Source organism: Salvelinus fontinalis, chromosome 19 (assembly GCF_029448725.1).
Source record: "Salvelinus fontinalis isolate EN_2023a chromosome 19, ASM2944872v1, whole genome shotgun sequence".
In the NCBI taxonomy this organism is placed as follows: domain Eukaryota; kingdom Metazoa; phylum Chordata; class Actinopteri; order Salmoniformes; family Salmonidae; genus Salvelinus; species Salvelinus fontinalis.
The window spans coordinates 1,103,182-1,125,645 of record NC_074683.1 but is presented as its reverse complement, the minus strand read 5'-3'; the positions used below and the strand labels follow the sequence as shown (position 1 = coordinate 1,125,645).

The following is a 22,464-nucleotide window of genomic DNA, read 5'->3' as shown; positions in this document are numbered from 1 at the left end:
CACAGTTGACAGTGCATGTCAGAGCAAAAACCAAGCCATGAGGTCGAAGAAAGTGTAACGTCTGGAGGAAACCTGGCACCATCCCTATGGTGAAGCACGGTGGTGGCAGGAACATGCTGTGTGGATGTTTTTTCAGCGGCAGTGACTGGGAGACTAGTCAGGATCGAGGGAAAGATGAACAGAGAAAAGTACAGAGAAATCCTTGATAAAAACCTGCTCCAGAGCGCTCAGGACCTCAGACTGGGGCGAAGGGTTCACCTTCCAACAGTACAACGACCCTAAGCACACAGCCAAGACAATACAGGACCGGCTTCAGGACAAGTCTCTGAATGTCCTTGAGTGGCCCAGCCAGAACCCGATCAAACATCTCTGGAGAGACCTGAAAATAGCTGAGTAGTGACGCTCCCCATCCAACCTGACAGAGCTTAAGAGGATATGCAGAGAAGAATGGGAGAAACTCTCCAAATACAGGTGTGCCAAGCTTGTAGCGTCATACCAAAGAAGACTAGAGGCTGTAATCGCTGCCAAAGGTGCTTCAACAAAGTACTGAGTAAAGGGTCTGAATACTTATGTAAATGTGATATTTCCATTTTATTTATTTTTTATACATTTGCAAAAAATGTTGCTTTGTCATTATGCGGTATTGTGTGTAGATTGAGGGGGAAAAAAATTGTTCAACAATTTTAGAATAAGGCTGTAACGTAACAAATGTGGAAAAAGTCAAGGGGTCTGAATACTTTCCGAATGCACTATATATACAGTATGTACACATCTTTATCCTATCAATCTTGTTGTGTGCAAACAATGAGTAAGCTAAGTACTACACTTAGTCTAAGCTGGCTATATTACCAATAGGCATTATCTACATTTTCTCCAGGGATTGTAGGGCTTCATTCATTCATTCATTGGCTGTTGCATCACTGGTGTTGCCTGTTACCCTGGTGATATCACTAGGTACCTGCCAGGGATGATGACGCTAATAGCTCTCCTCTTAGCAAATGGTGGTGGTGATACACACATGGATATGCATGCTCACACGATTAGTGTTTCGCAACAGTGCCCACACACACACAAGGCTTAATAATGCTGGTGAAAACTACAAACACCACGCCTTCTAGGTATAGACGTACAGTAGTCTCAGGGGGTTGCTTGGACTCATGGTAGCTGTAGTTTAGGAAGTTACACGTTTTTCTATGAGCACTGCACTCCTTGCAGGTTAGATATTTTAGTTGTCAACACACAGATGTTACCTGATCATCCTATCGCCTACCGCTGATCCTCTGAAATTTGATCTATGTGCATAGCAGAATCATCATCGTAATAAACCACACAGAAGAAGAGAAAAGGAGTCCTCACAACAAGGAGAAAATATACATCAAAATAGTGTGTGTGTGTGTGTGTGTGTGTGTATATGAACTGCCGTGCTGTAGTCGTACCTCTGTCCCTGTCCTCCTCTGTACCTCGCTGAGGGAATAAGAATTGGGTCGTCATCACTGTCGTCTGAATCCTGGTTGCTACGGGAGGGTTGGCTCTGCCCACCCGGTCCCGTTGGAACCCCCTGCCCCCCTGGTCCTGTTGGACCCCCATGCCCCCCCTCCCCAGCAGGCTGCTCTCTCCTGCACCCCCCAGAGGTGTCCTCCGCACCCACACCCTGGCTCCTCTCCAGGGGCGAGGCAGTCAAACTCTCCCCCACAGAGGAGACTTGTGCTGGGGCCTGGGTGGGCATGTATCTCTGGGTGCTGGAAGAGGCGGCGGAGGCACCCCCAGCCTCACACACTGGGTCGGTGTGGGGAGCAGCAACCCTGCTCCGGCTTGAGGGCTCTAAACCAGCCGCAGCTGCTGGTATTGAAGGAGGAGAGAGAAAGCGAGAGAGATGTGGTCAGTATGAGGCTCAATAACTAAACAGTTGTCTAGGTCAGGGCAATATGTCAGAAACTAAGTGGACCTAATGCTGTTTTCGTGTGACCCACTGAATAAAACCCTCCAATGTTTGAAGTCATGCCCACCAGATCAGTGCTACACATGGTATCCCACAGAGTGCAGTAACAATCATGGCCACTAGGCCGCTCTAGTCCTCACCCTGCGCTGAAGCAGAGCTCTCTGCCGAGGGTCCCTCTCTGGTCTGGACGGCCCCTGCTGCCTCTGACTGCTTGGGCCCTCCACTGCCCCTGGAACTGGAGGCTCTGCTGCTCCTAAAGTGTGTGTGTGGGGGAGGGGGGGTGAGTCTTTCTTAAAGAACACATGAGAAACATGGTCAACAAAATGAGATTGTGGATTTATTTGATGAGAAAACATTCAGAACATCAAGGGTCAGTTTCCTCGATGTTTGGTATGGTCGGTATTTCATCAAGAATTTTTTATATAAAAAAATATATATAATAATTGTAATTAATAAAATAAATAAAGTGTAATTTAGTCCTAATTGGGCAATGGACTTACCAACGGAATTATCGTATTATATATTATATATATATATAATACGTAGTCGTATTATATATATACAGTGGGGAGAACAAGTATTCGATACACTGACGATTTTGCAGGTTTTCCTACTTACAAAGCATGTAGAGGTCTGGAATTTTTATCATAGGTACACTTCAACTGTGAGAGACGGAATCTAAAACAAAAATCCAGAAAATCACATTGTATGATTTTTAAGTAATTAATTAGCATTTTATTGCATGACATAAGTATTTGAATACCTACCAACCAGTAAGAATTCCGACTCTCACAGACCTGTTTTTCTTTAAGAAGCCCTCCTCCTACTATACAGAAATAGTAGTTTTGGTCCGGTATTTATTTCCTGGATTGAGCTATTGTACAAATCCCCCCAAAGCATCTATACGAACAAATGGACTGATCTTTGAATAATTTAAGTTATCAAGAGGGACAAGCCAGGGATCCCCTTTGTCTAGTTATTTATTTTATTCAGCCACATCATCAATAATTAGAACTCATGGCTCAAACTGGGGCATATAGATTGGTGGAGACCAACATGTGATATCATTGTACGCAGATGACATTTAACTTTATTCATCTGAACATTCTCTGTCATTTCTTTCACTACCATTGGAAACATATGGTTCTGTATACAGATTCAAAGGGAATTGGGGTAAAACTAAAATAATGCCCATTTCTAATCATGACTTCTCAAGCTTAGAAAGTACATTTAAGGGGAAATGGACAAAGAAACATGAAATACCTGTGTGTACTGATACCAAACAATCTGGAGGAGGCATACAAAATCAACCGTTTTAACAGATTGAATTCCATGTTCAGATTGAGATCTCTCCCTATATGTTAGGTATTATTATTTTTTAATTGTACATTTATTTAACGAGGCAAGTCAGTTAAGAATAAATTCTTATTTACAATGACGGCCTAAAAAACAGATGTTTGGCTGGCTGCACAATTCCATTGACATTCCATGTCACACATGTTAATGTATTCATTCCTTAAGTATTATCCACAACATGTGATGTTGAGATGAGTCTTTACATATTTTCTGTCTCATTGACTATACATTATGTAAGGTGTTGATACACTACATAAACAGCTACAATGAAAATAGTGTTGATCAATCCTCAAGCTTCTTAGTGGGCATGAATTCACAATACATACATATCTAAACAAAACAATCAATCCCTTGTATTCTTCGTTACCCTCTTCCCCTTTGGTGCTTCCTACATAAATCTGTCCTGTACTGTTGCACAGGTGAGATAGCAACTTTTTTGGTGCCTCCGTAGTGGCCATTCTCTTTTAATGCAGGTTATTGATCAATGACTATGTCTCTATGCAATACAAAGAAATATATATATAGTCTTAAGCAGACTTACTTGCTCTCTAGTCAGCCACAAATGTCCTATTTTAAGTAAGGTGAGTTATGAAGGAGAGAGAAAAAAAAAAAACAGCTGAAGTCAGAAGTTTACATACACCTTAGCCAAATCCATTTAAACTCAGTTTTTCACAATTCTTGGCATTTCATCCTAGTAAAAATTCCTTGTTTTAGGTCAGTTAGGATCACCACTTTTTTTTAAGTATGTGAAATGTCAGAATTATAGTAGAGAGAATGATTTATTTCAGCTTTTATTTCTTTCATCACATTCCCAGTGGGTCAGAAGTTTACATACACTCAATTAGTATTTGGTAGCATTGCCTTTAAATTGCTTAACTTGGGTCAAACGTTTGGTGTAGCCTTCCACAAGCTTCCCACAATAAGTTGGGTGAATTTTGGCACATTCCTCCTGACAGAGCTGGAGTAACTGAGTCAGGTTTGTAGGCCTCCTTGCTCACACACGCTTTTTCAGTTCTGCCCACAAATGTTCTATAGGATTGAGATCAGGGCTTTATGATGGCAACTCTAATACCTTGACTTTGTTGTCCTTAAGCCATTTTGCCACAACTTTGGAAGTATGCTTGGGGTCTTTGTCCATTTGGAAGACCCATTTTCGACCAAGCTTTAACTTCCTGACTGATGTCTTGAGCTGTTGCTTCAATATATCCACATAATTTCCCCACCTCATAATGCCATCTATTTTATGAAGTGCACCAGTCCCTCCTGCAGCAAAGCATCCCACAACATGATACTGCCACCCCCATGCTTCGCGGTTGGGATGGTGTTCTTCGGCTTGCGAGCATCCCCCTTTTCCCTCCAAACCTAATGATGGTCATTATGGCCAAACAGTTCTATTTTTGTTTCATCAGACCAGAGGACATTTCTCCAAAAAGTACAATATTTGTCCCTATGTGCATTTGCAAACCATAGTCTGACTTTTTTATAGCGGTTTTGGAGCAGTGGCTTCTTCCTTGGTGAGCGGCCTTTCAGGTTATGTCGAAATAGGACTCGTTTTACTGTGGATATAGATACTTTTGTACCTGTTTCCTCCAGCATCTTCACAAGGTCCTTTGCTGTTGTTCTGGGAATGATTTGCCCTTTTCGCAATCTCTAGGAGACAGAACGCGTCTCCTTCCTGATAGGTATGATGGCTGCGTGGTCCCATGGTATTTATACTTGCGTACTATTGTGTGTACAGATGAACGTGGTACCTTCAGGTGTTTGGAAATTGCTCCCAATGATGAACCAGACTTGTGGAGGTCTACAAATTTTTTTCTGAGGTCTTGGCTGATTTCTTTAGATTTTCCCATGATGTCAAACAAAGAGGCACTGTGTTTGAAGGTAGGCATTGAAATACATCCACAGATACACCTCCAATTGACTCAAATGATGTCAATTAGCCTATCAGAAGCTTCTAAAGCCATGACATAATTTTCTGGAATTTTCCAAGCTGTTTAAAGGCACAGTCAACTTAGTGTATGTAAACTTCTGACCCACTGGAATTGCGAAACAGTGAATTATAAGTGAAATAATCTGTCTGTAAATATTTGTTGGAAAAAGTTACTTGTGTCGTGCACAAAGTAGATGTCCTAACCGAGTTTCCAAAACTATAGTTTGTTAACAAGAAATTTGTGGAGTGATTGAAAAACAAGTTATAATGACTCCAACCTAATTGCATGTAAACTTCCGACTTCAATTGTACATACAGGCTTGAAATCATTGGCCACTTTAATAAATGGATAACTAGTCGTTTTAATAATTCCACTTTAATAATGTTTACTAATAATGTTAATAATGTTAACTTTTATAATGTTTATCTTGCATTACTCATCTCATATGTATATAGTGTATTTTATACCATCTACTGCATCTTGCCTATGCCGCTCGGTCATCACTCATCCATATATTTATATGAATATATTCTTATTCCATCCCCTTACTTAGATTTGTGTGTATTAGGTAGTTGTTGTGGAATTGTTAGATTACATGTTAGATATTAATTGATAGATATTCCTGTACTGTCGGAACTAGAAGCACAAGCATTTTGCTACACTCGCAATAACATCTGCTGACCATGTGTATGTGACCAATCAAATGTTATTTTACAATGACATTCTCGACGATTCTGTGCTTCCAACTTTTTCAGCATGTCAATGCCCCCGTGGACAAAGCGAGTTCCATACAGAAATGGTTTGACGAGATCGATGTGGAAGAACTTGACTGGCCTGCACAGAGCCCTGACCTCAACCCCATCAAACACCTTTGGGATGAATTGTACGCCGACTGCGAGCCAGACCTAATCGTCCAACATCAGTGACCGGCCTCACTAATGCTCTTGTGGCTGAATGAAAGCAAGTCCCTGCAGTAATGTTCCAACATCTAGTGCAGGGGTCGGGAACCTATGGCTCCCGAGCCAGGTGTGGCTCTTTTGATGATTGCATCTGGCTCGCAGATACAAAAAAAAAAAAAAAAAAAAAGCGAGATTTTTTTCCCCCCTTTTCTCCCCAATTTTCGTGGTATCCGAAATTTTCGTGGTATGCGTCCTCCGAAGCACAACCCAACCAAGCCGCACTGCTTCTTAACACAGCGCGCCTCCAACCCGGAAGCCAGCCGCACAAATGTGTCGGAGGAAACACCGTGCACCCGCCCCCCTCGGTTAGCGCGCACTGCGCCCGGCCCGCCACAGGAGTCGCTGGAGCGCGATGAGACAAGGATATCCCTACCGGCCAAACCCTCCCTAACCCGGACGACGCTAAGCCAATTGTGCATCGCCCCACGGACCTCTCGGTCCTCTTCGACGAAGAAAATGGCGAAAAGAAAAAAAGATGACGAGTATCGTAAATTTCAGAAAGAATGAACCGAAGAATTCGCCTTTGTGGAGAGAGCAGGTTCTGCGGTGTGTCTAATTTGCAATGACAAAATTACATCGATGAAACGGTCGAATGTAAATCGGCACTTCGACAAATTCAGAGGCTTATTATACTGACATTTAGTTGAATTCACTTTTAAAATATATTATATGGCTCTCACTGAAATAAATTTCCAAATTATTTGCTTTCATGGCTCTCTTAGTCAAAAAGGTTCCCGACCCCTGATCTAGTGGATTGCCTTCCCAGAAGAGTGGAGGCTGTTATAGCAGCAAAGGGGGGACCAACTCCATATTAACAACCATGATTTTGGAATTACATGTTTGACGAGCAGGTGTCCACATACATTTGGCCATGTAGTGTATGTTGATCACTTTAAAGAATGTTTGGTATAGTGGCCGTTTTGTTTGTTTGTTTTTGATTGTTTTTGTGTTGTGTTTGTAAGGTCTTATAAAAATTATAATAATAAAACAAAGTCACAACAACAAAAAATCTCCATGGAGCGTGCTTTTCATTCCAGCAGTAGGCTTAACCTGGTCTGTGAAATCAGGTCTGTGAAATCAGGTCTGTGAAATCAGCTCATAAAGTTGTGCTTCTGGCCTTTTAAGCTGTGGAGTCAGAGAGTCGCTTGCTCACCACTCGTCAGTGAAGTCCAGTTTGATGGTGCTGGTGGTGGTTCCCTCTGTGCTGTAGTGTAAACTCAGGACTGGTTCTGCTGTGCTGGCTCGGCTACCTCCTGGTCCAGTACTGCTACTGGGTGCCCCGAACGAGGTTCCAGCTACACTGGCAGATACAGACTGGGTTTTCACCTTGATTGAACTCCCTCCAGCACTTCGCTCCAGACTCACAGCTTCTGATGCTCCTTAGAGACAAAGACAGAGAAAGCGAGCGAGAGCAAGAAAGGGAAGTAGAAAAAGATATATTCCACTTTATTAAATAATCTATTAGCTTTATATATGACAATAGTTTTTTCTTTGAGTGGCTCCTGGTTACCAAAGTAAAAATCACTACTAGCCTCCATACATTTTCAACCCAGTTATTCATCGTAAGACATTGGGTACATTTGAGACTTTGTGATAAAACAATAATCATTGGTTGCTTTTGAACTAGTGTGTAGACTAAAAATATTTTAGCAAATTGATAAAACCACTTTGTATTCCATTTCAGTGTTAGCACTTTGCAGAATGTAGACTGTAGTTATGTTGGTTAAAAACATGTCAACTAGATTATATTTGATGTTTTTTACTATATAGGACAATATAATATGATGACAACATGCAGCATTGTTATTTGAGGTAGGTCAATGGCAATGCAAAAAACCCACAGCAAATTTGCTGGTGTTAAAATCTTGGTGTTGAGGTAAAAATAAAGTGTTGCGAGTGTTATATCGGAGTGTTGTTCAAGTGGGGTTAACCTGTGTGATTGAAATTGACGCCACATGCGGTGAATAAATTAAGTGTTATTTGAATCACAGTGGAATCGTTACTCTACTGCGTCAACTCTGAGTGAAAAAGATGTGGGAGGGCCCTCATGATCATATCTCTCAGGATGCTTTGTTGCAGGTTGCTTTTTAGAATAGTTTGTTTAATATCTATGTTTCTGCAATTACATTGATTAATATATCTTGTAATACACAAAGATAAATAACACATTTTACTTCACTAATTCAATCTGTAAGTGGTTGGACTTATTTCACCCATTATTGAGATGGTTGTTCCAGTTTATATGGTTTAGGTAGTCTAATTTATCTATCTTCCCTACCTTGACAGACATTCTAACTGCAGATTGCGGGTGATTAAAAGTTCCATTTGTTTAATATCCTAGATCTGAGTGGATTCCAATAGGAATTATATAACACTTTGCAAGCCAGCATAATGTGACTTGTCAATGTTGCCTGCAAACCAAAAGTTTCAGACCACTGTGTTAGGGTAAAACTAGGCTGTCAAAGTATTGCCTTATGATAAAAGTAATGTATTGTCATAAAGAATTGTATTTTTATGATATAATATTCACTTAGGCATTCACTTGCTGAAGGCTACAAGACAATGCCATTGAATGCAAGAATTATGTCTCTGTCAATAGCAAACACAGACATGGGTGGTACTGGTAACTTAAAAATTCACTCAAAAGGCACCCTGTGAAATAAATATGAAAATAAGGCTTTACACCACAGTCTTATATCACAAAAAAATTGTTACGGTAACACCACAGGTGTTAATTCCCTAACCCTGAGGAAGTGTAACAGCATCAACGCTAATAAAGTGTTAATTTAAGTCGGAATTCATAACACCTATAATGTTAGGAGACCCAACACTCTTGGGGTGTTGGTTTATCAACACTTTGAAAAGTGTTAGTTTAACACTATTCAGTGGGTCATATACAGTGCATTCGGAACATATTCAGACCCCTAGACTTTTTCCACATTTTCTTACACTACAGCCTTATTCTAAAATTGATTACATTTGTTTTCTTCCTCATCAATCTTCACACAATACCCAATAATGACAAACCAAAAACAGGTTTTTAGAAATGTTAGCACATTTATTAAAAACTTTAAAACTGAAATATCACATTTACATAAGTATTCAGACACTTTACACAGTACTTTGTTGAAGCACCTTTGGCAGCGATCACAGCCTCAAGCCTTCTTGGGTATGACGCTACAAGCTTGGCACAATTGTATTTGGAGAGTTTCTCCCGCTCTTCTCTGCAGATCCTCTCAAGCTTTATCAGGTTGGATGGGGAGCATCGCGGCACAGCTATTTTTACGTCTTTCCAGAGATGTTCGATCGGGTTCAAGTCCGGGCTCTGGCTGGGCCACTCAAGGACATTCAGAGACTTGTCCCGAAGCCACTCCTGCGTTGTCTTGGCTGTGTGCTTAGGGTTGATGTCCGGTTGGAATGTGAACCTTTTCCCCAGTCTGAGGTCCTGAGCAGGTTTTCATCAAGGATCGCTCTGGCCTCCTGAGTGGCGCTGTGGTCTAAGGCACTGCATCACAATGCTAGCTGTGCCACTAGAGATTCTGGGTTCGAGTCCAGGCTCTGTCACAGCCAGGCCGCAACCGGGAGACCCATGGGGCAGCGCACGATTGATCCAGCGTCGTCCGGGTTAGGGGAGGGTTTGGCCGGCAGGGATATCCTTGTCCCATCGCACACTAGCGACTCCTGTGGCGGGCCTGGCTGACACGGTCGCCAGGTGTACGGTGTTTCCTGCAACACATTGGTGCGGCTGGCTTCCGGGTTAAGTGGGCATTGTGTCAAGAAGCAGTGCGGCTGGTTGGGTTGTGTTTCGGAGGACACGCGGCTCTCGACCTTCGCCTCTCCCGAGTCCGTACGGAAGTTGCACCGATGAGACAAGACTAACTACCAATTTGATGCCATGAAACTGGGGAGCAAAAAGGGCAACGCACAAAAAAAATACAATAAAAAGGATTGCTCTGTACTTTGCTCCATTTATCTTTCCCTTGATCCTGACTAGTCTCCCAGTCCCTGCCGCTGAAAAACATCCCCACAGCATGATGCTGCCACCCCCATGCTTCAACGTAGGGATGGTGCCAGGTTTCCTCCAAACACTTGGCATTCAGGCCAGAGAGTTCAATCTTGGGTTCATCTGACCAGAGAATCCTTTAGGTGCCTTTTGTCAAACTCCAAGCAGGCTGTCATGTACATTTTACTGAGTAGTGGCTTCTGTCTGGCCACTCTACTATAAAGGCCTGATTGGTGGAGTGCTGCACAGATGGTAGCCCTTCTGGAAGTTTTTGGAAGGCACTTCTCCCCCAATTGCTCAGGTGGCCAGCTCTAGGAAGAGTCTTAGTGGTTCCAAACTTCTTCCATTTAAGAATGATGGAAGTCACTGTGATCTTAGGGACCTTCAATGCTGCAGAAATGTTTTGGTACCCTTCCCCAGGTCTGTGCCTCAACTCAATCCTCGGACAATTCCTTCAACCTCATGACTTGGTTTTTTCTCTGACATGCACTGTCAACTGTGGGACCTTATACAGACAGGTGTGTGCCTTTCCAAATCATGTCCAATCAATTGAATTTACCACAGGTGAACTCCAATTAAGTTGTAGAAATATCTCAAGGATGATCAATGGAAACAGGATGCAACTGAGCTCAATTTCAAGTCTCATAGCAAAGGGTCTGAAAACTAATCTAAATAAGGTATTTATGTTTTATATTTTTATTTTATTTTTTATTTTTTTTAAAGCAGTTTCGCTTTGTCATTATGGGGTATTGTGTGTAGATTGATGAATAAGGCTGTACTGTAACAAAATATGGAAAAAGGGAAAGGGTCTGAATACTTTCCAAATGCACTGTATATTCAAAGAGCGCCTATATGCTGCAGGAGTGGTCCTTGAGTTGCCTTTCCTCCCACAGACACGTTTCCATAAAATCCCCGTTCGCTTTGTCATTATGGGTTATTGTGTGTAGATTGATGAGGAAAATGTTTATTTAATACATTTTAGAATAAGGCCGTAATGTAACAAATTGTGGAAAAAGTCAAGGGGTCAAGTCAAGGGGTATATGAATGCATTTACAGATGCACAATCGAGAGCATCCTGTCGGGCTGTATCACAGCCTGGTACAGCAACTGCACCGCCCTCAGCCGCAAGGCTCTCCAGAGGCTGGTGCGGTCTGCACAATGCATCACCGGGGGCAAACTACCTGCCCTCCATGACACCTACAGCACCCGATGTCACAGGAAGGCCAAAAAGATCATCAAGGACATCAACCACCTGAGCCACTGCCTGTTCACACCACTATCATCCAGAAGGCGAGGTCAGTACAGGTGCATCAAAGCAGGGACCGAGAGACTGATAAACAGCTTCTATCTCAAGGCCATCAGACTGCTAAACAGCAATCACTAACTCAGAGAGGCTGCTGCCTACATGGAGACCCAATCACTGGCCACTTTAATAAATGGATCACTAGTCACTTTAAACAATTCCACTTTAAATAATGCCACTTTAATAATGTTTACATATCTTACATTACTCATATCATATGTATATACTGTATTTTATACCATGTATTGCACATTGACGATGCCGCTCGGCCATCGCTCATCCATATATTTATATGTACATATTCTCATTCACCCCTTTAGATTTGTGTGTATTTAACAGTGTTAAAATTCTGATCTCAAATATGCTGTGCATACTCAGTCCTCTGTGCTGCATTGTACGCTCACCTCCTAGTGACTGTCTTGTTACACAATAACATTTTCGTGTAGGTCTACTACACACAGTTCACACTGACAATGTGGAAGGCATTCCATACACAGAGGAAGAGTGGAATGGTTTCAATCGTCCCACACAACAGGAGCAATACATACAATGTATCATATACTTCAAAAACATGAGGTGCACTTGATTTAACTTGCCCATCACAATGGTACCAATAGAACCAATAGGACAGCGACCACCCTGCACGCCGGTGAAGCTAAATCAAGTGGACCTCAAGCATTTGCCAGTGTTTGACCCAGATCTGAACCAAAACATCACACAGGTGAGTGTGAAACAACACAAATATACAGGGGTCAAACACAAGCCTCTCAAACTACCACCACACTCAATAGTTCATCACAAAATGGGGCTTGGAATGTCATTGTATCCTAGGGTATATTGTGTTAATGTTCTGTGAAATAAGCCAATACAGGAACGATTGCATTGAGAAGTTAATGGTCTGAGCGTGAGATGATTTACATCCCGGCTGTGACTGAATGAAAAGCCAGAGGAAGAGGAGCAAGATTGTGTTATGAGTCCAAAATAAAAACAATACTTTATTTTTATTTAACCTTTATTTAACTAGGCAAGTCAGTTAAGAACAAATTCTTATTTTACAGTGACGGCCTACTCCGGCCAAACCCTAACCCAGACGACGCTGGGCCAATTGTGCGCCGCCCTATGGGACTCCCAATCACAGCCGGTTGTGATACAGCCCGGGATCGAACCAGGGTCTGTAGTGACGCCTCTAGCACTGAGATGCAGTGCCTTAGACCGGGAGCCCAATGGCTGGCGAATGACCAAACATTATCTCAAGCTATAGGTTCAACAAGAGAGCCTTGGAGAAGATATCCAACACAAGCCTCCGCCCTGGGGACTGGGTTGGCAAAATGTGACTAGAATGCATGCTTAGTGAAAATGCTCTCAGGTAAAGATGGTGGAGGGGCAAGGTGCACACCGGAAGTCTCATGCGAATATATTTTTTTAAATGCCACACAGACGAGACAGAAAGCACAGAGGAAAACAGAGATACAAAAGAAGGAGAGAAAGAGAGGAAGAAACTACAGGGATACAGGGAAAGAAAGAGAGAGTTTAGGAGGGAGGGAGAGAGCGACAGCGAGAGAAAGATAGAAGGGAGGAAAAGAGAGGAGAGGAGACGCACCCTGCTGCTCATCCAGAGTCATGGATCCCAGCTGTTTGTTAACCACAGATGAGGGAGAATCTGGAACACAAATAAGACTCACTAAACAACGGGCATAGATGTTGGAGGTCACACCAGAGGTCATATGGTCACGCTCAGGTCAAAGTTCAAATGCTGCTTAAAGTGGACCAAGGCCAAGCAGGAAGAAGAGTTAACAAACACGGCTACATGAACAGACAGTGTTGTTTGTTGCAACGCTGAGAAGCACTAGGAAGGACAAGTTGATATTGATATGGGATAGAACAGCAGCAATTGCCCTAGACACAGCTTGTGGGAGATTGAACACAGACTGTAGAGTGCCACACGTGCAGAGCTGAAAAATATATCACACGCGCGATTCAAGTTTTGATCTCAATGGAAGATTTACACAGTAGTTTAACTTATTCACGCATCTCAAGTTACTCTCACAGGGCTGAGTGAGACCTAAGTCACGTTCTGATGGACCTCACAGTAATACTAACATCCGCTCACTCCATGCCTGTTAAGCGGCGACCAGTGGCAAACCACACTGACCAAAACCCATGTCATGCCCAAACACCCGTCACCTTACGTGAACAGTAGTCAGTCATCTCAAAAAGGGCATCATGCAGAGATTCATCATTGGTAAACCTTTTACTCCACCTCAAATTAGATTCATAGACATCACCCAAAAAGGTGTTACCGGTACATATTGATTGATTCCCACCCCAATGTCACATGGTCTGATGCCAGTGCATTCCACTGCAATTCAAGCTACGTACGTACACATTACAGCGTTGCGTTAGGCAAATCGTAGAGGATTGAGAATGAACATTGTTATTTCACCTTAATATGAAAATACCAACTGGTGTGCACAAAGTAGCTTCATCAGTGTCTACAGTAAACCCAGACATTTCACAGCACCGACAAGACCTTGCGCCATTACTGAAGCACAAATGTTCATGTCCAAATATGGACATATTTAGTTTAAGTACAAAGAAAACTAAATCATTGTTGCCACTTACATTATATACTGTATGTATTCTCATATTTCAACACTATAAGAATTCTACAACCATAACACAAGCCAAGGCCCTTTGAGTGTCTGGATGGGGTTAAGTGAGTTGGAAAGTGATGTGTACCAGACGGAGTGAAGACGCTTAGTACAACATGACATTAATAGACCATGGGGTGTATGCATCAATCGTTACATCAGCTCCTAGAAGATCTGAGACAAAGGCTGTAGAAAGATCAGATCTTAATCTTAACCATCCATAGTCATAGTCAATGTTCCCTCGCCATTTTTCGACACTGATGTCAGGTCTGCTGAGCACAAACTTAAACGTCGTGAAAATTCTGTGCAACTTCTGGCGCGTTTACTGTGAACACTGAGGCTGTACCCGCTTTGAGTTACAGTTATAACAGTGTCCAAGTAGGCTACTGTGGCTATTTGATCATAACGTATGCCTATCTGAGTGGCCTACCATCAAACACAATGGAGAATACGCACCCCATAACATTTTTACATTAAAATAGCTGTTCTATCATTCAGCCAACAGTAGCAGCCAATGTGTGGTGTTCAATATAGGCCTACATTCCATTAGACTTTTGGAAAAAATATGCAGGGCTTGACATTAACCTGTTTACTCACTTTTCCTTCAGACAATGAAAATGCGTTGTTTGATGCAAGAAACCACTTTACAAAATAAAATTAGCTTAAAAAAAAAAATCTTATTCAAGCCTGTCTCAAAATACAACACTGCCCCCTTAAGACAGAAAAAAATGCTCTTTACCAGACTTGCTTTTGTCCAGAAATGCACACATTTTGTAGGAAGCAACCACTGCACCATTGCTGACTAGAAATTAGCTATATCTGGGCTAATTACCCACTAGCAAAGAATATGAACAAATGTGCACACGTGGCTACATGCAGCTCTAGCTTTGATCTCAAAACAAGCGCATCTACTATCGACCACTCATGCTGTAAACACAGTCCGGTTCAAAGTGAATGGCACAGATCCATATATGGCAATGGTCTATTTGCATATAGGGATACTGCAGCTCTGATTGGTTATACCGCACTGGCAATAAACACCTGCAATAACATCTGCTGAACACGTGTATGTGACCAATAAAATATGATTTGTTAAAGGGAAAAACTAGAAAGTTGAGTGAAGTTCAATCTCGTGCTTCTCTGCACGAGCTGATATTTCTCCTGCATGGCAGTCCCTGGGGAGCTGAGTGCCAACCACTTCATATTGCTTTTGATGCCAAGGGGGTGAAGAAGCAGTGTTCCACAGCCAGAGGGTGCCAAATGCCACACCGTACAGGGGAGCTACAGGCGGGACTACCCAAGCAGCAAAGGGGGGATTGTGCATGTTTGGTGGGAAGGGGTTTGGGTGAGGTGTATATGAGAATTAGGAAAGGGAATTTAGGTAGAGGGGGTGGTGAGTTAGGGAGAAGAGAGAAAAGGGTGTATGGGTGTGGGGATTGGAGTAGGATGAAGACGACCCCTAAACAGATATAAGGTCAGATTCAGTAGGGTAAGATGATCCTGGATCTGTACGGGCAACGTTCGACCGAAAGTATGGGGATATTAAGTGGAAAGCAGGAAGGAGAGGGGTTGGGGTGGCAAGTAACCTGTAGGGGGGGGCGTCTCGGTGGCAGCGCCAAAAGCAGCAGCCCCCCTTGATTGGATCTCAGTGGCTGCGGTGGAGGAAGGGGTTTGGCTCTGTCCTGGGGGGTCGGCCAACAGGAGCAACCGCTGCAAACGCCTACACACTAGATTTACCGGCAGCCGGTTAGGGCCGTACTCTGACAGAGAGGTAGAGAGACGAGAGGGATAGAGTGAATGGAGGCAGAAGACAAGAGAAGGAGGAGAGGTAAACAAAGGGAGACAAAGGGAAATAAAAGGAAAGAATATGGTTGAAAAAGGAGAGGGTAAGGCTGCTGCTTGAGTGGCACGGCTCCCACACACCAATAGACGGTACACACACACGTGTTTTGGTCTGCTTGTGGGAGTCTACTATGAGTCACCGGTTAGCTCCCCTCAAATCAAATATGATGACTCGCCCCTCTTATGGGAGTACTCAGTGTGTGTGTTCTCTCCACGCAATTCTTACCAGACAGTGCAATCTCTGTGGTGGGTGTGGGTGTCACAGCCATGTCTGCCTGACTCCTCTGTTCTGAGTCTAGAGAGGAGGTGAGGGAGGAGGGGAGCACCGAGCCCTCCATGGACGAGCAGGTTGACGCAGGAGGTGCTGTAACTGTTGACGATGACTCTGAGGTGGACTTGGGGAGGGGTACAGGTACAGAGGTGACAGCTGGGGCCTCTGTTTCCATGGAGCCCTCTAGGGATCTGGCTTGTTGTGGAGGGGGTATTGTAGGGAGCGTTGGGATGGTGGGTGTTGTAAGAGCCCCCTCTATACGGGGAAGAGTGCCTGGAGGAGACAAATGGAGCAGATGTTTTTTTTGTCCTACATTTACTGAGGTTTTTTTCTTTAGCATGTCTTTTCAGTGTTACTTCAAGGAGAATTTCCATCTTCAGACAGTTCTATTTTATTGTATTCTATTTCATTATTTTGTATTGAATTATTTCCCACTTTAAAAAAAAACATGTGTGCAAACTAAGCTCCAGAAATAGTGTCCCAAGCGAACAACTAAGGTCTGATCCTAGATCTGTGGCAACGGGCCAACACTAAGTACCATTTAAGCTGGCCGGCAACCACTACCGTCCCAGTGTCTCACCTCTTGGGCGTGTCTGAGAGCGCGTGGTCCCCCGGCTGCTCTGGGCCTCGCTGGCCTCCTCGAACCAGCGGGACAACATGTCTGACATCCTCTGCATCAGCGATACGTTCTGGCTCTGTTCTCCTGGGGGGAGTGGGGGGGTCAAAGGTCAGAGATCGAGTTGGCATGGGACATGACTGGTCGGCATTTCTCAGCACAACATTTCCTTGAAAATCCACAAAGTTATTGTTGTTGTTGCCCCCTTCACCATCGGTCCAGAGAATCCTCGTATCAGGGTATAGCTTGTACTATAATGCATAAGTCCCTCAATAGCTAACAGCGGAGTACCAATCCACTGCATCATCCAGACATTGACTAATTGGGGGAAAAAGTTTGCTTCTCCTTCATCTACAATACCCTAAGATCTATAAAAGTCTGTGATAGCGAGAGGCAGCTTTATCACAGTCCCAGCTGGGTCCGTAATAAGTTGTGAGTCAGTGAAAGCTAAAGCTAACGAGATCCCCATAGACAGAGATAGGCCCTGTTAGCCTCATTAGCAATGAGAGGGAGAGGCTCTGGGTGAGAGATTAGAGCTCAGGCTCTCAGAGGAGATGGAGGAGACGTAGAGAGTAATCAGGCTGTGTGTGTGTGTGTGTGTCAGGGAGACAGAGAGACAGAGAGAGAGAGAGAGAGAGAGAGAGAGAGAGAGAGAGAGAGAGAGAGAGAGAGAGAGAGAGAGAGAGAGAGAGAGAGAGAGAGAGAGAGAGAGAGAGAGAGAGAGAGAGAGAGAGAGAGAGAGAGAGAGAGAGAGAGAGAGAGAGAGAGAGAGAGAGAGAGAGAGAGAGAGGAGAGAGAGAGAGAGAGAGAGAGAGAGAGAGAGAGAGAGAGAGAGAGAGAGAGAGAGAGAGAGAGAGAGAGAGAGAGAGAGAGAGAGAGAAAGAGAGAGAGTAGAATGTGTGTGTCTGTGTTCAGTCATATCAATTAAGAATAACAGAGAGACTGAGGAGTCAATAGAGAAGAGAGAGAGGAAGACTATGTGTTTGTTGTGAGAGTGATTGTGCACTCTTACCGTCCCGCTCTCTCTCGCTCTCAGGGCGAGCACGGGGTCCAGTGTCAGACCAGTCACCTCGTAGACGAAGACGCTTCACTGGGGGTTGCCGCAGCTGTGGGGACACACACAAAACATTAAGCATAGTTAAGCCATGGCACAGTCCCAGTCACTCCCCCACACAGGAAAACAGGCCTAGAGCCAGGGACCTGGTCACCCAACACTGGTGCCTTAACTCCTCTCCTGGGGACAGATAGAGAGAGGGACAGCCAACTTCAGTAGAGAGAGATGAAGGGAGAGCGAGAACGTGGGAGAGACAGAGAATCACAACTGTGTGGAGAGTTAAATAAATAGAGCGAGAGGGAGGGGGTGAGAGAAGGTAAAGAGCTGAGGAGAGGAGAAAAAAACAGGCGAGATAGTGAGAGGGCTGAAGGTGTGACAAAGAGTTGCACAAGTAGGGTTGCAGGAGTAAGATTATGGGTGGAGGAGGCAGAGAGCATTAGAGAGAGGTAAAAAGATTCCTTGGCAGGCCCTACAGTCCCCGTTCTGGTCTATTTCGGTGGGGTGAGTGGTGGAACATTGCCTGCATCGGTAGCTGCATTTAGAAAGGCATGCGGGAGCAGAGCCGGGTGACAGTTGCGACAGCTGAGGAGACTGGCACCGTGATCTAGCACATCCAGAAAAACTGGTTCCCCCCAAGCTCTTACTCTTAACTTGGCCCACGTCCTTACAGAGGCTGTGTTTGTTTGTGGGAGTGTGTGAGTGTGTGTGCACCACTGAGTTTATGAGCAGAATCTTTTCTTGTCTTCCTTCCCCTGGAATCTAGTGTGTGCTCCTTCGCTCATCTCCTTTTAATTTTATTCTCCCTCTTAATCCTCCTGTTCCCTCTCTTTCTTCCTTCCCCTCTTCCTCGCTCTTTATGTCCTACCTCAGGCCTGTCAGGGTTGTTTGTTCCTCTCACTGCACCAGCTGCCACCGCACAACACATTAACAGAAGATGCCCTGAGAGCACTTCAGTCACTCAACACAAAGCCAGCTATGTCTGTTTACAATCAACATCCCCTTGGTTTGAGAGTGGAGGGGGAGCTAACATTCAGGGTTGGGTAGGTTACTTTCTAAATGTAATCCATTACAGTTACTAGTTACCTGTCGAAAATTCTAATTAGTAACGTAACTTTTGGATTACCCAAACTCAGTAACGTAATCTGATTATATTCCATTACTTTTAGATTACTTTCCCCTTAACAGGCATTAGAAGACAAAAATGTATGCTACCAACTGAACGACATCTATTGCAGGATAAATCAATGTTAAAGTTTACATAGCTGGCCATATATGGATGTCACATTTTACTTTATGGGTTGGTTATGTAGGCTTCTTCTAACCCATCACGTTCTACTACATAGAATAATATGACTAAATTATATCTTTACATTAAAAACCAAAGTCTATCAGAATTTTAGTCATTCCAATAAATGTTATACCCCTTGATCTTCAAGAATAGGATTTGGAAATATAGAAGTATAGATTAGCTAAATTGTTTAACCTGAGCATGACCCCAAAACTAAGGACTTTTTAGCCAGCCCTACTCTGTTGTTTATGATTTTGTTGTCATGGAGGACTGATTGGGCTCACTGGTTCGAGTTGGAAAATAAATGTTGTGCTCATGGAATGGCATGCTTTGAGCACTACTGAAAAGTGCTATTTACATGTGAAAATGAATGCCATATGCTGCATTTGCTATAGGCCTATTGTTTACCTTTCTGTTGGTGACACTTTGAAATCTTGATAATATGCAGCTGTTTAAAGAGCAAATTCACAGATGAACCAATAACAAAACGGTCACCTGTTTTGGTAAAAAGCTGAGGGATGGGTCTGGAGAAATGTAACCAACTCAGATAAATAGACAGAGCTATGGATGCAAGGACTGACCATCCATGATATATAAATTATTGTTTGAACCATGTTATGAGGCTATACAGTGTTTGTTTACATTTACAATGTTTACAAACATTTGGGAAATACAAGCTTATATTTTGGGTTCTCATGGAGTGTGACAGTTGTACTAAGCTCATAAGTTATATTCTTCAAGAATCAATGGATATATATAAATCCAAAAATATCAAAAGTGTGCAAGGTTGAGCATATGTATACAGTTTTAGATTGAGCAATAAAAACCTTACTTTTATTCCATAGGCTGGGATCCGCACTTTGCAGCTGTTGCAAGAGCGCATTTTTCACTGGCTGTCCACTGGTTTCAAAAACAATGATTGATAGGCAGCTTAAACGTCTTAAATTCAACCATTATTGGCTTCAAATACACATTTAGATTTGTGAACAGCCATCCACAACAACCACAATCCGTAAGACTCAAATAGCTAAATGAAACAGCAACAGTGTGATTCACATCAATGCGCTATCTAGATATCAATAATAAGTGATATCCGTATCGCCGTAGACTACACCACTGCTGTCATCCTTACCTCCAAGCGTTTATTTAAGTTCGATCATCTTTGAACGCTGACAACAGTCGCACCATTGGAAGACATAGCTTGGACTGAAGCCTACAAAGCCTATTCCTGCTCTTTTCCCACAATCCATCAAACACATTTGGTGTGTCATCATAGTGGTCTCTGACTTGTGGTCAGACTCGCTCAGGTGGAACAAACTTAAACTTGCGCCTTTTTGTAATGCTGATTTGAATGTCGTGCCAAAGTTTTTTCCCCCGCAAACATCCTTTCTGAATTTAAAGTAATCCTCGAAGTAATCCTCTAGTTTTTCAAAAGTATCTGTAATCTCATTACAATATTTTTGCTGGTAACGTAACGGCTTACATAAAAACGGATTACATTACTCCCCAACCGTGCTTACATTAGAAGCCTATGTCTTGTCTGGCCATGTGTGTGTTTATGCTCCCAGCAAAGTCCAATATGGACAATAAACAACATGGTACCGTGATAAAATCCCTCACTGACTCATGTAATTGCTCTTTAATATTTTTAACACACAGAAGGAGAGTGTATGTAAAAATACTGAAGTACGTATACACACTTTCACAGTGGGGCAAACACAGTGTGTGTATCCTAGCCTGGCTGTGCATAGAGAAGTATACACCTTTCATATTTAACAAACTAAAACGGTGGCGTCTCTTCCCTTCTCAGCTCCTCCCTCCTCTCCTCTCCTCCTCCCTCCTCTCCTCACCTCCTCCCTCCTCTCCTCCTCCTCTCCTCACCTCCCCCCTCCTCTCCTCCCTCCTCTCCTCCCTCCTCTCCTCACCTCCTCCCTCCTCTCCTCGGATGGGCCCTTCAGCTCTCGGGCCTGGTCATTTTTGGGGTCAAACAGGTAGATGTAGTCTGAAGAGTAGCTGACCAGCACCTCCTGTCCGTCCCCGCTGTAGCAGAGCGACGTCACGCGACATAACTTGTTGGACAGGTGGGCGGGGACAAAGCGCACACACATGCCCGTCGTTCCACGGCCCATGTAGTTACCTGAGGGAGGGGGGCAGAGAATTTAGTGAGACAGTCAGAGGCAAGTAGGGGGAAATAACATGGGGCAGAGTTAAACTAAACAAAGTCAGTAGTAGCGTAACTCCAAATGTTTCTATTATTTAACCTTTATTTTAACAGGAAAGACATATTGAGGTCTCTTTTACAAATGTGCCCTGTATATACACATTAGACCCTAACTATATATATCTATCTATACACATTAAAATACAAAATCACAGTCATGGGAACCACAAATGAAATATCACAAATCACCCAGAAAACAGTCACCAAACAATAATTTAATTTGCCCGAACATCAAGATGAAATGTATTTTGAATTTTGTTCCAGCAATACGGTGCATTAAAACTAAAAGCAGATTTACCAAGCTCTGTGGAGACCGTAGGAGAGTTAAACAATCCTATGAACGGATTAGGCAACTCCGGTATCTATACTTCAACAGCAAAGTTATATAAGACGGAGAGACGGACGTTTATGAAGTAGGGGCATGTAAACAATTAGGGAGTAATGTAGAGATCTACGGGTCTTTAGTGAAGTCCAGCCTATCTTTTGATACAGGATGCAGTGATGAGTATCAAAACTGTCAGCTGTAACAAAACGAAGGGCACTGTGGTAGACGGCATCTAAATGTTTAAGAGTAGTAGCAGCTGCACTTCGATAAATAATATCACCATAATCAAGAACAGACCAAAAGGTTCACTGAATAATCTGCATCGTACTGCTTAGAGAAAGGCACAATCTGTTTCTGTAGAAGAAGCCAACATTAAATCTTAACTTCTTAACCAGCTCATCTGTTTTTTAAACGTCAAATCCATGTCAATCCTAATGCCTAAGTATTTATATGCAGGAACACCTTCGATTGGAGAACCGAGAGTTTGAAAACAACATGCATTTCACTCGTTCGATGACATTGGCTCCAATGGTTAAGGTTAGATCCTAGATCCTGTCTGTGTTCCACAATGATAGAGCATTCAGAGGATGCCAGATCGACACAGCCCAGCCATCTAGACTAGAGTGCACTTAATGGAACAGACATTCATCTTTCTCTAGCCCACAGGGCGATGGCAGCACTGAGACAGACACAGACAGACAAGAC

General features: G+C 43.2%; 1 protein-coding gene across 1 annotated transcript in view; it reads right to left on the bottom strand.

Annotated features, from left to right (window-relative positions):
* The window catches only part of LOC129816116 (DDB1- and CUL4-associated factor 6-like), a 74,945-nt gene that overhangs the window by 11,526 nt on the left and 40,955 nt on the right, over positions 1 to 22,464 (bottom strand). Inside the window, exons 7-14 of the mRNA XM_055870273.1 lie at positions 21,139 to 21,350; positions 17,884 to 17,977; positions 16,836 to 16,958; positions 16,211 to 16,528; positions 13,092 to 13,151; positions 7,339 to 7,564; positions 2,080 to 2,192; positions 1,437 to 1,839 (exon numbers count right to left, since the gene is read on the bottom strand). Coding sequence (XP_055726248.1) covers positions 1,437 to 1,839; positions 2,080 to 2,192; positions 7,339 to 7,564; positions 13,092 to 13,151; positions 16,211 to 16,528; positions 16,836 to 16,958; positions 17,884 to 17,977; positions 21,139 to 21,350 — 1,549 coding nt within the window. The remainder of the gene's footprint in view (positions 1 to 1,436; positions 1,840 to 2,079; positions 2,193 to 7,338; positions 7,565 to 13,091; positions 13,152 to 16,210; positions 16,529 to 16,835; positions 16,959 to 17,883; positions 17,978 to 21,138; positions 21,351 to 22,464) is intronic.